We start from the raw sequence: 16,921 nt of genomic DNA, 5'->3' as shown, positions 1-16,921 counted from the left end.
CATTCCAAAAACAAGATATATACCTGAGTGAGAAGAAAAATGCTTCGAGATATGTGCACAAAAATAGAAGTACCTAGGGTTTGCACAAATACAAGAGTGCATATGGATGCTTCCACTACACTAATTCACCCCTTATAAACAAGAATCTACAAATCATAGAACAAAAACTTTGATTTAACACAAATGTATCCAAAAAAGCCTCAAAATGTATCTCTTTGAATGTAACAAACTATGTTATTAGTCTAGTTGAAAAAGCCTCTAATCCCTACTCCAAGAAGTGTCCACTTGGTGACTATCACAAAGACGAAGCTATGCAACGTACTAGAACCATGTGCACTGGATGACTGTCTGGGCCATGATGGTGATCTCATAGCTGAGGCGGAGCAGCTGACTAGCTGTGAGTGGTGTGCTATCCATAAGCTCCACCCAAAATGGCAATGAAAATGGATAACAAGCAACAGTGGACTCCGAGAGCCATCTCTGACTGCAATAGTTAGCTCTAAGTCGACGACAATAGCGATAACTAGATTTGAGAAGATAGTTGGACTAAGTTTAGGCAAAGGCAATAGCTCTCATACCAATATTAGTCCCAGTGGCATCCTAGAAAAATATATCTTTATGATATTTGATCCTTTTTATCAGAGAGGCTTCCGTTTACAAGGTGCACTCATATGCCACCACCACACATGCCACATGTCAAGGTATGATGCCAAGAGGTGTCACCTTTGCACATCATTGCTTACATAATATCCTTCTAAGAGATGGTTCCCAAACACAAAAAAACCCACACTAGCAGCTATATTCACTCTAGAACTGCTTTATTTAAAGCTAGAATACCAGGTGAAATTTTACAAAACTAGCTAGACCTTATTTATTTCTATATTTACAATTATTAATATTTAATAGTACACACAAATAGAGAGAGAGAAAGAAAGAAAGTCATATTAATGTCTTCAAAAGGCTAAAATGACCTATGAGACCAAAAAGATTAAATCATATCCATGAGATACATCATCTTGGGTACAAGGTGAAGGACGAGGATGGAGACGAAGAAGGTGGATGGGTGGGAGGAGAGAGAGAGAGAGAGAGAGAGGGAGAGAGAGAGAGAGAGAGAGAGAGAGAGGGATGAGGACGAGGATGGAGACGAAGAAGGTGGATGGGTGGGAGGAAGAGAGAATATTCACTTTCATGACTAAGAAGGTGGTGGATCGATGACAAGGAGAGAGGGTATTCACTTTCATGACTAGGAATGAAAAAATAAAGAGAATGTGCACTAAAAACCCAAAGTGATTGGGGTTTTAATAGGATATGCCAATGGTGACATAATAACCAGAACTCATTATTTAAAATATAAGCTAGGTACACCAGTCAGACTAGACATGTGCACATGGAGTTGCATTTGGAAGGAAGAAAAAGAAAAATAGTGAGATTTTTAAACAAAACAAATAGAGAAAAGAGAACCAAATTGATAGTCATTCTAAATTTGATGTGCATATTCACAATTTTGTTTGGTGTGCATTAATTTAACATCATTGACATGGCGTTCAATTATGAAGTTGGGACCTTCAGGTGGCATAAGAATCCATCCTACTATGGACTTTGGAGCCAGCTTTCTAGGAGCAATGGTACCACTACGTCACACTAAAGCACAGTGGATAAGTGAGGAGGCGTTGAGTTTGAGATATCTAGCAGTGGAATTCTTTTAGGTGCCATGCTTAGAAGCATATGTACAATGACAAAAAGACGGTATTTATAAAGAATCTTGGAATAAGAAATAACAAACATGCAAATACAGCATGAGCACCCACCACGCAGGCCTGAAATTTGATGCCTAGTATTGGGCTTCATAAAAAATCCAATGACGTCTTCCCCTTAATTTTCAAGGCATCAAATGATGCCCTAATGTAATTTTCAAGGTTTCAAGCCTTATGTATCGATCTCTATCTCTAGCCCCAAACACCTACGGCCCACAGGCCATTGTCCAGTAATGTAAATCACTTAGTTTACAAACTATCAAATCACTCATTAACAGTGTGATTGCACACACATACACATTTTGTATGCACATTGAAGCACAATGGAAGACAAAGAAGTTGATAGCAGTCCACAAACAAAGAGACTGACCGTTAATCAAGCTTAAAAATAGCATACTAGCATGAGGTAGTAACGAGTTCAATTCTCATGAGTCCATGACTCGCTATTAATTATACATTTAGGCCCATATATATATATATATATACCCATGACTTCTTAGGGGTTTTTATAGGGTTTCTTTTGACGCCTTAGTCCCATTGGTAAGATTTCGTGTTGACACCTTAGAGCATTGTGCAAGGTGTATTTGACGCCCAAATTTGTTGATGACGCCCAAAATGGGTATCAAATTTCAGGCCTGCCCACCACGTGATATCCATCCCATGCAATTGTGTTGCTCCATGCCCAATAATATCAGGAGGCTTGTAAAAGCTGAATTTGTGCATATTCCATTCACATGCAATAAGGAAAAAGCCAAGAGTATTGTGGACAGCAGAACGCATAGAACACAATTGCCGGCTCGAATCACGGATGCAAAGATACCACCAGCACCCACCACGTGATATCCATCCTATGCATGGAACGGATAGCCTTGTAGAAGCTAGATTTGTGCCAAGAGGTACAAAACGGCACCCAAAACAAATCAAACAACCCGTGGTGGAAGACCGCATGCAGCTAGTGTTCGACATGGAAGAGCGCAAATACAATTGCCAACTGGAATCATGCATGCAAACATACCACTTGCGTCTAGCACATGATGTCCATCCCATGCATGGGATGGAATAGGATTTGTGCCAGAAGGTACGAAACAACCCGTGAGGAGGCTGCAACAGAACTGCGGCGTTGCGCGCATAGAGCCGTTGGTGGGTTCTAAGAGTTGTTAATCGAGATTAATTACACTTTAGGATTTGAAAACCTCAATCCTTCTCTGTATAGCAACCGGATTTCTCCAGTTGCTGATCATCAGCAGCTGGTGGGAAGGTTGAGTTAGCAAATCCTTGAAACCCACCACCCCTTCTTCTTTGAAAAAAGAGAGACACACACACACATATACACACCCCTTTCCCAAAAAAAAAACCACCCAAAAAAAACCACCCATCCACCGAAACAAAAAGATGATGAGCGAAATCAATTACCATCATTTGTTGTATGGAGAGAGACGTTACTGGCTTGGACAAGAGGCGTGTCGCCGTGGCCTTCTCTTGCATCATCATCCGCCTCCTGAGAACTCGAACCTGTTGCTTGAATTTGAATGCCCTGCAGACCTGTTGCATCATCATCCGCCTCCTGAGAACTCGAACCTGGATCTTGAATTTGAATGCCCTGCAGACCTGTTGCATCAGCATCCGCCTCCTCTATCTTCTCCTCCTTTGATTCTTTCTTAGTATCCTCATTTGAGGCTTTTGCTTTCTCCTTGCTTGTGTTTCGACCAATCTGTCCTTCAAGGAAATTTTTAAGGTTTTTGTTACTTGGGTCTGGCATCTGAACGGGTAGCTGAATAATCTTCTGCAAGTATTTGTCAGCCAAGTCATAAGTGTACGAGCCTGTATCCTTCGCAAAGGCCTCTCTGCTCTTTTCAGCCATTAACTCCAGCACCTTGTCGCTCATATCTTTCAAACTCTCTTTGGTAATAGCACGTTCAACCATGCCCTTGTCAATACCAATAACAACATTTATGCCACAGGAACCCAAGATCTGACTGATCGCACGAAGCACCTGCACCCAAAACAAAAAAGAAGCAGAGTCAGTAGGTTATCAGATGACAAGTATTATTTAAGAAGATTAAACCCATGGAAAAACACATGACTAAGGCCCAATTTCCACGCAAGCAGAAATTTCCACTTGATTTCTACTTACAAAACATATAAGAGTAGTAAGTACTCTTGTGGCTGTGCACTCTTTTTGGAAGGGTGGTTATGTTCACCGCCAATTGGCCAGTGTGGAAAACTAGCCGTAAGTATAGTGCCAAATACCAAGAAGAGCTATTTTATGCACACAGAAAAATGGAGGAGGCAAGGGTATGTGACAACCTCTAAAACGGTCTTTTCATCACATCTGTCTAGATCATCCACAAAGACCACAATGCGCAGATTGTTCAAACGAGGATGTTGTTTCCTCATGCTAGTTCCCTCCATATTATATTTGTTTTTTATGAAGAATTGCCCCATGAAGCCAAGAACCTTCCAGAGAAAATTTGCCTCTTTGCAAAGCTGATCTTGAAGAAAATTTATATCACGAATCACTTTTTGCTGGTACCCAAGCATGGATTTGTGATCAGGAGATTTGATGTATTTCAAGATTGTGTCTGTCACTGGCTGCACAACTTGCAAAAAAGTCTTGAAGAATACCCAGATGACACCAAAAACACCTACTGGCAGAGTCAAAAGCTTGTACCCTGTTCTGATTGGCGCTACCCTCCACAGCACTACTATTACACATGCAACAAAAAAGGCAACGAAGACTGGAAGAAGAAGCTTCACACAGATATCAGTGGGTTGGCTTCCCCATGAGTACATCCAGCACATTCTTAGCCATTGAGGTGGAGTCATGGAATCCTCTAGCTCTTTGCTAACTTCCACGGCAAGCCCAGCAGATGCTTGACTCTTATTGTCATATTGCCATGCATTATAATGCACGGTCAGCACAGCAGGTGTGTGCCCTGTTAGTTGTGTCCGTATGGCTTTGCTCTCACCATGTTCTCCAGGAAACAACCCTACCTGAATACAAGCAAACAATTAAACATAAATACATGAACATGAGTAAAATGTTGATGTTCCAATCCAAAGAACTTCAATACTTCCACTCACCAACTTTGACTTTTTAACTGCCGATGCCAAACCTTTGAACACTTGGCGACACTGAGAGTATGACTTAAATAGAAATTTTTGATCAGTCAGTATGGCATTTCTCGTACCACGAAACTTCACCTAAATACAAGCAAAACAATCAAATCTGAAAACTTCATGTGGATTGTTAGAATAAAACATTAATGTTCCAAGCCAAACAATTTTACTAAATCCACGCACCAATTTTGATCGATCTGCCAATGCCAAATCTTTGAACAATGCGGGATTCAGAGAGTGCAACTCGATTGGAAATTTATCAATCACATCCACTTCCTGTTAGATGCATTGCCTCAGCAAGCCTGAAGTTGAATCCGAGTGGAAAGCTACTCTTAAAGAACCAAACAAGCTCATGATACCTTGATCTCCTCGGTAACAATATCTGCTTTTAGAGTTAGTTTGTAAAGAGCCTTGGCCACCTTGACACGGAGTGCTGTTCCAGTTGAGGAGAATTTAGGCACAGTTGACTCCTTTCCGAGCAGTAATTGATCAGGGGATTTAGTAGTAGAAGGACTAGTGTCTCTGAAAGTTTCTTTGACAGCCATACACAACAAAGCTTCTTCCACCTTTCCATATACATATATCAACAAGCAATTCAGGGTGATAAAATTTGTTGTTTTATTCAAGTGACAGAATACAATATGTATATCATGCATCGAGGAACATGCAAGGTCTAATCCTCTTCAGAGCGAACTGAAGATTAGCTTCTGAGTTTTTGGATTTCCAAATATTACCTGGAGCATGAAACTAGATTTTCCCATTCCCCAACTTCCAAAAAGTCCAATGGATATGGGAGTTCCCGTGTAAGGATTTAAGAGCAACGTAGCTACCCCTTTCACTAAATGTCTTCTGCCTGCAATGAAACACACATCATATACAGAGCAATATTAACTTTGCATAAATACGTTTTAAGTGAACATTCATTTAATTTCCCCTATTCATAAACACACAAAGTAAACTTAACCGTGTTGCCAAAATAAACAAGTTTTTCACCAAATCATAAAACCTCCTTTAGATCAACGAAGAGTGTAGACTTAACTTGTGCTTTAACCATAGTAACATGGGATGGGGAATGGGAACGGGGAAAAGGGACGGGGACGGGGATTCCTGGGAACCGGGATGGGGAACGGGGGACGGCAAGGGACGGCATACAAAATATGCAATTTTAAGTAAGCACTCATTTAAGAAACTTGACAATACTAAAACAAAGTCACTTTACACTTCCAAAGCATCAATATTAAGTCATACTAGCAAAAAAATGGGTGTTACAAAAAAGGAGATCGGGCACCCAGGACCCAGTCGCCAAAGGCTAAAGCAAGAGACAAGGGCAAACTTGCTAGGGGCCTTGCAAGTTGCTTGAGCCTTGCTTGAGCCTTGCCAATGGGGGCTCTTCTTATAGCCATGGGCCAAGTGGGGAGGGCTGCCCAACGGTCCGTTGACCATCCCGTCCAGCTCCGTCCCACACGAACCGCAGTCCCGCCGTCCCCGAATCGCCGTCCCCTTGTTGCAGCGTGGGCTCACACGTCCCCTGGTCGTCCCGTGTCCGGTTCCGTTCCCGCGCGTTATGGGACAGGGGTCCGTCCCCCACGTCCCCTGTGACTATGGCTTTAACTGCTTTGGATTTTGCAATATTTAAGAAAACTCTGCAGGTGAATAAGAAAATCTTGCAATTGAGGTGTAAAGCTAACAAACTCCTCGTCGAGCATGCAAACTCCGGTTACGTTTTGGCAGGCCCCCTACTGTTAGGGTTTCGCCTCTCTCAACCTGCTGCCCAAGGGCTCTGCTTGTTTGTAGGCTTCGTTAATCCCCTCTCTCGCCATCGTCCCCCCCCCTCAGGTGTATGGGCACCAGGTGGAGGGGAACCCCCACTTTGCTCAGAGCTCAGGGCACCAGTTCTGGCTCTAGGACTATTACGCTGCCATCCCCCCCGGGTCAAGAAACGAAGCTACAACATTTCAATAGTGCGTGCAATGGCCGCCTACCATGGATGGGAATCGAGAAGCGATGTTGAAATACGAGCAAGTGCTAGTGGACTTCTTGGACACCAAAAAAAAATTGGAAGACTCCAGAGCTCGAGTGGAAGAACTGAATTTGATGCTGCTGCAGAAGCAAGTTGAAGAAGACGTGCAGAATAACAAGCAAAATCCAACCAAGGTCGGGGCCCCATCAGGTAATTCCTCTTCCATTAAACCTCTGGTCTCTCTTCCGCCAAATATGGTTCATTCAATGGAAATGGATTACACAGCCTGGTGCTTAGTAGGGTTATTGTTCGGTCCTTGGCCTCCAGTTGAGTTCCTTAGGGGCTGGGTCAAAGATAACTGGCTATCAATTGGTATTGAGGTAGACATCAACCAAGCCCTCCCGAATGGGTATTACCCCTTTCTGTTCAAAGACTCAAATATGGCTCTTAAGGTTCTTGGATCAGGGCAATGGATGTACAGGAACATCCCATTCTGCTTCTTCAGTTTGTCCGAAAGTTTTAACCCTCACGGTCCAAAGCCTACAGCCTGTCTGGTGTGGGTTGAACTGCCCAACCTACCTTTTTATCTATATCCTTGGCTTAAAAAATATGTTTCCCCAATAGGGAAAGTGCTTGGCATAGGCCCAAAAACGATTACAACCCGGCTTGGCATCCTCAAGTCCTTGTGGAAGTTGATCTAGATAGGCCCCTAATAGATGAGATTGAAATCAATTGTGGGGACTACATCTTACAGCAAAGCATTTTGTATAAACACCTACCCAATGCTTGCTTTCATTGTGGAAAGCAAGGGCATGTTATTAGAGAGTGTCCTACCAAATACCCCAATCTGAAGGACATCAGCTCCTAGCCTTCCAACAACCAACAACAAAACTTAGCCTGCTACAGTTACTAATAGTCAAACTGTGCACCCTCACCTTGCTCCCTCTTCTTCAAAAGACAAGGGAGAAAAGTTTATCATACCCAACAGGAGGAACACCTTTAGACAAAACAGGCCGAGTAACTAGAGGGATTTTGCTAACTCCTTTGCCTTCTTAGATAGCATATCGGACCCCGAAGACTTGGGTGACTCACAAGAGTTCATTCAATCCACTCCCCTGGACAAATCAAGAATTCTAGCCGAAACTAACCAAATGGACCATGACCAGTTGATCCCTACCCACTCAACATTGGCTGGCTTGAGGGGAGAAGAGCAAGATAGGGCTGATCAGTATCTGTTTGATACAAAAAACGGTATTCCCAAAGAAATGGAAATAGTTAAGGAATTGAAAAGAATGCATGCTCAAGTTGGATCCACCACACCTCAAGCTGCCTCCAAAGTTGGACCTAAAAAGGTCAACACCCAGAAGAAAGGTAAATAAGATGCACCACTCTAAATGTAAAGGGGTTGACTGACCTCACAAAAGTCCAACTAGTGAAACAATGGCTAAGGAAATAGGGTAGATTTGACTTCATAGCTCTAACGAAGTCAAAGCTAGTGGGGATGAGCTTGAAAAAAGGCTGCTCAACATCTCTAAAGATCACATCTGGATCTATATTGCCCATTGTCAGGGATCTGGAGGAGTGGCTATGGGTATGCATGTGGACCATCAGAATGAACTGAAGGATGTGAGGATTGGGCTGCATTTGAAATGTCCACCTTCTCCTTCATTGGTATTTATGCTAGAGGTGCCTAGGCTATCAGAATTAGAACCTGGGGTACATTGAGAAGTGTTCTTGAACCTATCATTCTAATTGGGGATTTCAATATGATGGAATCCAGAAATGACAGACTCAGAGGTTTGGGACAAGTCATTAAAGCTGCTGAGCTCCAAGCTTGGCAAAGCACTACTCACCACTTTGGGTTATGTGACGTTGGGAATATTGGTGAATACACGTGGCAGAATTATGCCCTTGGGCACTTGACCAGGAAAGCCAAATTGGACACAACATACATGAGCAAGACCTTGGGTAACTCCCACATCAGACGTGAATGTAGAGCAGATGTGTCTACTGCCTCTCAGACCATCATCCCATTACATTAGTGTTGGATAACCATGATAAAAAGGTTTCTAATCAGTGGTTCCACACGGATCCAACCCTATTCAAAATGCCTATTATAAAGGAAGAAGTCAAAAGAATTTGGACTGATTTCTTCAGTTGTGGTCTCACCCATGCAAGGGCATGGAGTTTGGCCATCAAATCTACCCAAGCCTTGTTGATATGCATTAGGAAAGAGGTAACCAAAATCAGGAAAAACAGAAGAGACTTGCTTTATCTAAAGCTAAAAGAGTTGGAAGCTATAGCCAAAATGAAGGACCCTGCTGTTCAAAAAGATGTCCTTAGTACTAGGGCTGAAATCAGGAGAGAGGAGTTATCCCAGAAGTATGCCCTCCTTTTCTTTAGGGATTGGTGGGCTGGGAAAGCTGACCTTCCCACTCCTGAGATGTGCCAAATGCTAAAAGTCAAACAATATAAGGATGCAATCCCTACCTTGCATGATCCTAATAACCCAGGAAACTCCTCTAAGGAAGAGAATAGAGTAAGGGTCTTTAAGAATTTTAACAATATTTTTAGCAATGGGGGTGGGGTGACCAAGGACCAACTCAAATGCATTGCCCTCATAGGGCAGGATAGGAAGTCCAATAGATATGGGAGTCAGGGATTTTATATTCACGTGATCACAAAATTTTTCTTGTTAATAACATGTGTGAACATGTTATTAACATGTTCACATGTTAACATGTTCACAAAAAAGCCGGTGGCAAGCGACCTGGTAACCGGGAAAAATCCCGCCGGGCTTTTGATATACCCCGGCGGGCCCGCCGGGCTTATGCTTTACCCGGCGGGGACCGCCGGGGTCGTCACATATCCCGGCGGGGTACATTTTTCTATATATATGGGCCCGGGGGGCCCTTTGGGATTTCATTGCTGACAGCATACACAGGTAATAAAAACTTGTGTGTGTGTGTGTGTGTTTGTGTATGTGGGTGTGTTCGTGCGGGCAGCCGCCCACTGTCGCAATGCGCGGCAAGATGTGGGTGGTCCGCCACACGAGGGATGTGTGTGTGGGTGAGTTCGTGCGGGCAGCCGCCCATTGTCGCAATGCGCGGCAGGATTTGGGTGGCCCGCCACACGACTGGTGTGTGTGTGTAAGGCCATTCTTCGGAATGGTGCTTACCCTGGGGCACTTAGTCGGTAACGCGGCTAGTCTGTGTCCTATGGTAAGTATGGCACGCCGTAGCGGTACTAGTCGGTAACACGGCAAGCATAGTATCGTTATGGCGATGTCACCTTCCCTTCCCTTCCCTTTGTCAAATGCGGACATATGGTCGGTAACGCGGCCAGTGTATGTTCGTATCCTATTGGTATTCCCATAGAATCGGGCGGCATTTTGTCGTTAACACGGCAAGTTGGTGTCGTCCGCTAGTGCATAAAATGTTTTTTGCATATTGCGGCATTTGATCGTTAACGCGGTCGAAAAAGTGTCGTAAATTTGCTTGTGTATTTTGGCATATGATCGTTAACGCGGTCGAATAAATGTCGTAAATTTGTTTGATTTGACTTGTATTGTTTTTATTGTGTTTGATCCATGCGATACTTGGTTGCTAACGCGGCATTAGTATTTCATGGATCAAAGTTTACATCATATTGTCTAACCGTTTTATTTTATAATATCGTGATTCGTAACTCGAAAAATATGAATCTCTCTCTTCTTACCCCCCTCTCTCTCATGATACACTTCACAACTCTTTCTCTATCTCTCTCATGATTCACTTCACAACACGATAGATGTGTAGATAATGATTTTTTTTCTCTCTTAAAATATACATACTTCTTAATAATTTCTTTTTTCTCCCTCTATTTACTTAAAAATTAAAACAATACATTATCTTTCTCTTTAGGAACTCCCAAAAACATTAAAAATGTGATTTAATGTTTCTTCTCTCTATCTGTCACACAACTCTCTCTTCCTCTCCTCTCTCTCTCTCTCTCATGATACACTTCACAATTCTCTCTCTCTCTCTCGCAATGATACACTTCACAACTCTTTCTCTCTCTCTCTCATGATACACTTCACATCTCTCTCTATCACGATAGGTATGTAGATGAGGAGTGCTTTAGGATTACAAAACATTATTTTTCTCTCTTTAGGAACTCACAAAACTATAAAAAATATCATTTAATGTTTCCTCTCTCTATCTGTCACACCTCTCTCTCTTCCTCCCCCTCTCTCTCTCTCTCTCATTCGATAATGTATACACTTCGTAAGTAATAATGCGCTTGTTGCGGTTGTCTCACATTCGATAATGTATTGCATGATGTTGAGTTCAGTAATGTTTGATATATTCTGTTTTTGTTTGTTCATTGATAAGTAATGATACACTTATTGCTGTTTTCTCACGTTTGATGATGTATTGGATGATATTGAGTTCATTAAAATTATTTGATATTCTGTTTTTGTATGAACATTGACGCTATTGATATACTTGTTGCTGTTCTCTCACGTCTGCTTGATGTTTATTTCAGTAATGTTTGATATTTTGTTTTTTTATGTTTAGTGTTATTTGCTGGATTTACGAAGACGATCAACATGCTTACTCCCGAAGAGCGCAAAATTGTTCTGCGAGCAATTCGCGTTGAAGCGGTCATCACAGTATCACAATGTACTGATGATGTCGTCAAGAAGACCAACGAGTCTGAGATACTCATGCGAGATCTCATAGACCAAATATGGGAAAATGCACAGCGGCGGCTTCGAAGCGGAGGCAACGCTGAGCTGCTGGAGAGACAGAAGATAGCAGATTTCAACCATCAGCACATAACACGAACCATTTTGGGGAGCATGCGAGTAGCGTGCAGTGATCTTCGAGATGCTGCCCCGCCTGAAGCCAACATGCAACGTCTACAGTTATGGGACGTTGTATGGAGCGAGCAGAGGGCCAAGAGCAAGCGCATGAAGGCGTTGGATGCAGAGTCCCTCCCCAAAAGAGTGCGAATTGCCCAAGACGTCGCTGCAACGTCCAGTCAGGCAGATGCAAGTGGTACAGGTGTCATTAATCGTACCATCTACAATTCTATGTGCACACATCTTATTGGCATCCCGCACGAAGCTCTTCACGAAGGACGAACAATAGGCTCCGGTGTGTTTGGAACAGTAAAAGAGTATGCAATTAAAGGCATATCATTTTTACCGGAGCACATCACTTTTTGCGGAAAGCACTACAAAGGAGAAGGCAGCGCGAAGTTCGAGAGCTTCCAGGCAGAGCAGGGTATGCAAGTGCTACATCCATCGATTGTCCGATGCATTGCCTTTACAAAAGAGGCTCCTTGGATCACAATTTTCCCGTACTTTAATGGCGGCGCTCTTGGTGATACTCTACTGAAGGTTCCCTTCAGATTCAGTGAGTTCACCAGAGCCATTTTTCGTTTGGATCGAGGATGGAGACAACCGCCGCCTGATAATATCCCTTTAGGTCATCTAGAACTTTCAAAAATAAAAGAGGTAGTAATAAACATGCCACATATTATGCATGCCCTGGTGGAAGGTGTAGCGGCAGCGCATATGGCAGGTATTGTACATACCGACCTACATCCTTTTAATGTAGTGTTGGATTATACAAAAGAGCTAAAGCCACGCATAGGTATTATCGATTGGGGATTGCTGCTGAGAGCGCCCAAAAAACGGGTGTCTCTCAATTTTGTTTATGAAGCAGACAAGAACCCCGAGAAGGTGGCACAGGCAGTCTCCCACGCAGACAGAGAGCGAAATAAACGGCCGTGGATAGCCCCAGAGCTTTATGATCCATTTTTGGCAGATGCATACACTCCTGCATCTGATGTTTTTGCCTTGGGATATTTATTACAAACTTTATATGACTTTTGGAAGAAAGTGCAAGAGTTGTGGATGGATAATAGTTCCCATGACAAAGTTACCATGGATACTATTATTCATAGAGTCAAAAATTGGATGTTTCTGCCTAATCGCGATGAGCGAAAGTCAATTTTGCAAGTGGTTGAATTTTTTAGGTCACTAAATACTGACCCTACGAGGGCACAACGTCCTCTTGTAGAGCTATCGGTGGCATTCACCCCGACTTTGTAATGATACAGTATCAAGAGATGAAGTTTCAGGAATTTGAGAATTTGATGTGTCCAAGGTTTCAAAATTTTGTTTCTCTTCAAAATTTATTGTGTCCAATGTTTCAAAATTTTGTTTCTCTCTTCATTGGGTCTTTGCAATATCTCTCTCCTCTTCTGGTGTTTAAGTTTATGTTTTCTCTTTAAAATTTGATGTGCGAGCATTGTTTGAAGTGTTTTTGGAGTCAAGTGGATATTTCTCATCGAGTCTTTGCAATACATATCTCCTCTCGTTGTGTTTGACTTCAAGATTTTGAGAGCAATGGTCAATTTATCTTGCGTTGATCTTTACAGTTCATTAAAATCCTGATGTCGTTTACGTTCATGCAGATATGGAGCAAGCGCAAGCGAACGAGCATCAGGAGTTAGCCAAGAAGGCATACGAGAGAATGAAGGCCCTTGCACATGGCCTGACAGCCCGCGAAGCTACAAGAACAGCGTGCAGATTATCGAAGTGGACAAATCCAACTTATGCCCAATGGAAAGACATAAACAAACGGGTAACCACAGAGATGATAAAGGCAATATGGCCATGTCCAGATGGCGAGGTAAAGAAGGGAAGATGGAAGATTTCTCGTTGCACTAACAATGATATCAAAACTAATGCCGAGCGCATTTTCTTGGAGGTGTACGGCCGTCCTCTCCATAACGCCGACGCTCCACTGTATTTTGCTAAAATGCTATATGCTCACTTTGTACTGGAAACTCCAGTGGACTTCGCCTCCAGAGAGGCCACTGTCAACACCCACGACATACGTGAAGAGACAGTTACATTCACAAGAGAAGAACTTGCTCTTATGGTGGAGGGCGCCGGACTGGAGTTAAACCAGGTCAAAGAAAGCTTAGGGGCACAGCTAGCAGAGAAGGAGAAAGAAGCTGACCGATTAACTCAAGCGTCAACTCCTCCCCCGGCCAATAGAGGAATTCAAGAGCAGCTAACAAAGATCAGCCAAGACGTGCAGAGCATCTCTTCACGTATTGCTCCTGTGCGCCAAGGAAACCACATCTCTCATTTTTTGATACATCCTGATCTTGTGGGAGTTTCTGCTGAGGCTACAAGTTCCTCCACCCCCCAATGTCCTGTATGTTACAAAGTATTCGATGGGTGGAGCGGCCAGTATATACTACCATGTGGACACTACTACCACTTAATATGTTTAGTGAGACAAATGCAAAATACTTCCACATGTGCATTGTGCAGTGTCCCAATAAATCAAGGTATTTATACAGTGTTCGGCATGGCTAGCGAATATAAACCACCAGGACCTTTAGATGCAACTCCTAGTGCAATTCGCAATTTATTTCAAGATGAGAGCTAAGAAAAACAAATTCTACTTTTGTATTGATAATTTCTCCAAATATGATCATTTGTACAAGTACTTTTTATTAAATTAATGAAGTGACTTCTTCCTCTATGTCAGTATCTTGCTCCAAAATTCTTTCACCGTTTACTCTCTCGTCTGCTAAATTAAGCTCATCTAAGTCAATGTCTAAATTGTCTTCTATCTCAAGGGTGGTGCACAACGTACGTCCAACATCAAAGTTCTCGTCTACATCTTCACAATTGTACATCCATCTGGGCATATCTTCTTCATACTCTTCGCTTTCGATGTCTCGCAAGATCTTTTCATTGCAGTACATGTAAACAAGTTTATCTGCTCGATCCGCAAGAAGTCGATTGCGAATAGTACTATGAATATATTTATACATGCTCCAGTTTCTTTCTGAGCCTGAGTTTGAAGAGCACTGACTTAGAACCTTCATCGCAAGGTTGCGCAATAAAGCATAATGCTCACCACCATTCATCATCCACCACTTCCATGCAGGTTGCTCTTTAGCCATTTGTTGAACAAGGGAGTTGGAAAATAAACCCTCTTTCAACCGAAATGAGGTCATCTCCTTTATGCACTGTACACGATCATCATCATTATTATAGAAAGTGTTTACCACTTTATAAAAATCTTGCACCACCTCAACGTTGGACATCAAATCCATATTCCAATATTCAGGATCTAACATGTAAGCAGCACTGTGCAGTGGTGAATGCGCTCCAATCCATCTAGCATGAAAGTACTTCAACAGAACTTTTCTTTGTCTACTAGAGAACGGTACACGCCATTGCTTCTCCACCACTGAATGCTCTAATTTCTCAGGACACTCCAAACTCCGCTGGACAGTCCACCATTGCATCCATGCTTTTCCGAGATTAGGCGCTCTTTGATCAAGGCTTCGTACAGCATACATAACAGGCATCATTACATGGTATGCATCCATCACACTGTTCCACCAACTTCTTCTCGTAAGCGCTGCCTTCAAGACTTTGATTTTCTCTTTCACTTTTTCAAGTTGAGTGCTCTCCCAGTCATGAAATGCCATGCATGTAAATGTTTCACAAACTGCATCTTTATTTCTAAGAAGAGACTCAAAAGTGTAAAAGTGAGTGCAAAACCTAGTCTCCGCTGGAAGCTTTAACATAACTGACATGCGAGGTCGAAACATATCCAAAACTCTCTGTCTCTTGAGCATGAATTTCACAAGCTGGCGAGCAGTGTCGACGATTGAGGCAAACCATTTGGTATCATCAGATTTATACCAATCTTTTAATACAAGATTCAAACTATGAGTATTACAGCCTACCGGAAAAATATGTGGATATTGTCGCTGTAGGATTCTGGATGCATTTTTACAATTTTTTGCATTGTCCATGACGACTTGGACTACATTTTTGGCACCCACTTCCTCTATCACAGTGCTAATAACTTGAGCAATGTAAGCCCCAGTTTTGATTGAACCAGCTGAATCCACGGCACGGATGAAAGTCTCACCTCTAGGTGAAATAACCATTACATTAATTAATGGTTTTCTTTGCACATTAGACCATCCATCACTTACTATACTACATCCAGAAAGCTCTATATTGCTAAGAATTATTCTTTGTACACGTTCTTTTACCTGCGCATAACATTTCTCTAATAGATCATTTCGCATAGCATGGTACGTAGGCGGTGAAAACCCTGGTCCAAACTCACCAATTTTCTTCCATGCTCTCTTCCAATGCTCACTGTCCACCATCATCATAGCACTCCCAGAAAAGTAAATCGCTTCAGCAAGGACGAGTTGTGCATCATCGAGTCGACCTTGACGTAGGCTTTCTTGCAATGAAGTTTGACGCATGGGTATATTTCCTACGTCAAAGTTTTGCTTGCAAGAAGATGCACTGGGTAGATTACTTTCTGGCTGCATATTGCCGTTCGGGGTACAAGTAGGCGATGTAGCGGGAGTTTGATGATTAGAAGAACAGTGTTCTTGCTGCCTTGATACATTAACGGGAGGAGTGTCATGTTTTCTTGAATCTTTCTTTTGAATTTCTTCTCTTATGCGTTTGGCCACTATAGGTGCAGAGGGGTGGGTACATGACTTTTTCTTCGGTCCGCCTAAAAAGTGTTCTCTTAGTCGAGGCGCCCCACCTGATTTTACTGCATGGCATAGCTTACACTCCCAATCTATGAATCGATCACCAACGTTAATTGCATATTGCCACTCTATCCCAGGTGCCTTTTTTTTTCTGCTATTTGAAATTTGGGCTCTATTGGAGGTACCACTGGATCCAACATTGTCCTCCATCTCAACAAATAGCCTATTCAACCAAGCATATAACAATGAATACACAAATGAAAAAACAACAAATCACTCACGTATAACAAAACATACATCTGCAGACAAAGTACTTCGAAACTATCTTGACAAATACAAAAGATCATCACATAACACAAAACTATTTCAAACTATCTTGCAAGGTCTTACTACAAAACTACTTCGAAACTATCATGCACATTGCACCCCCAATGAAGGATGCCTTTTGTACCCAATTAAGGATACTTTACACAATCAAAGATCTATGCTTGCCCAATACTCTAGTATAGGACAATAGACCTTCTCTAACATTCAC

General features: G+C 42.4%; 1 protein-coding gene across 3 annotated transcripts in view; it reads right to left on the bottom strand.

Moving 5' to 3' along the window:
* The window catches only part of LOC147609766 (uncharacterized), an 80,604-nt gene that overhangs the window by 33,316 nt on the left and 30,367 nt on the right, over positions 1-16,921 (bottom strand). For all 3 annotated transcript variants that reach the window (XM_086787015.1, XM_086787016.1, XM_086787017.1), the window contains 6 exons: positions 5,609-5,727; positions 5,234-5,440; positions 5,058-5,150; positions 4,839-4,958; positions 4,062-4,748; positions 3,168-3,747 (listed from right to left, as the gene is read on the bottom strand). In XM_086787015.1, coding sequence (XP_086643141.1) covers positions 3,168-3,747; positions 4,062-4,748; positions 4,839-4,958; positions 5,058-5,150; positions 5,234-5,440; positions 5,609-5,727 — 1,806 coding nt within the window. The remainder of the gene's footprint in view (positions 1-3,167; positions 3,748-4,061; positions 4,749-4,838; positions 4,959-5,057; positions 5,151-5,233; positions 5,441-5,608; positions 5,728-16,921) is intronic.

Source organism: Cibotium barometz, chromosome 50 (genome assembly GCF_041138505.1).
Source record: "Cibotium barometz isolate CiBa-2024 chromosome 50, ASM4113850v1, whole genome shotgun sequence".
Classification (NCBI taxonomy): Eukaryota; Viridiplantae; Streptophyta; class Polypodiopsida; order Cyatheales; family Cibotiaceae; genus Cibotium; species Cibotium barometz.
Note: the sequence above shows the minus strand (reverse complement) of the source record. Positions and strands in the feature narration are given on the sequence as shown.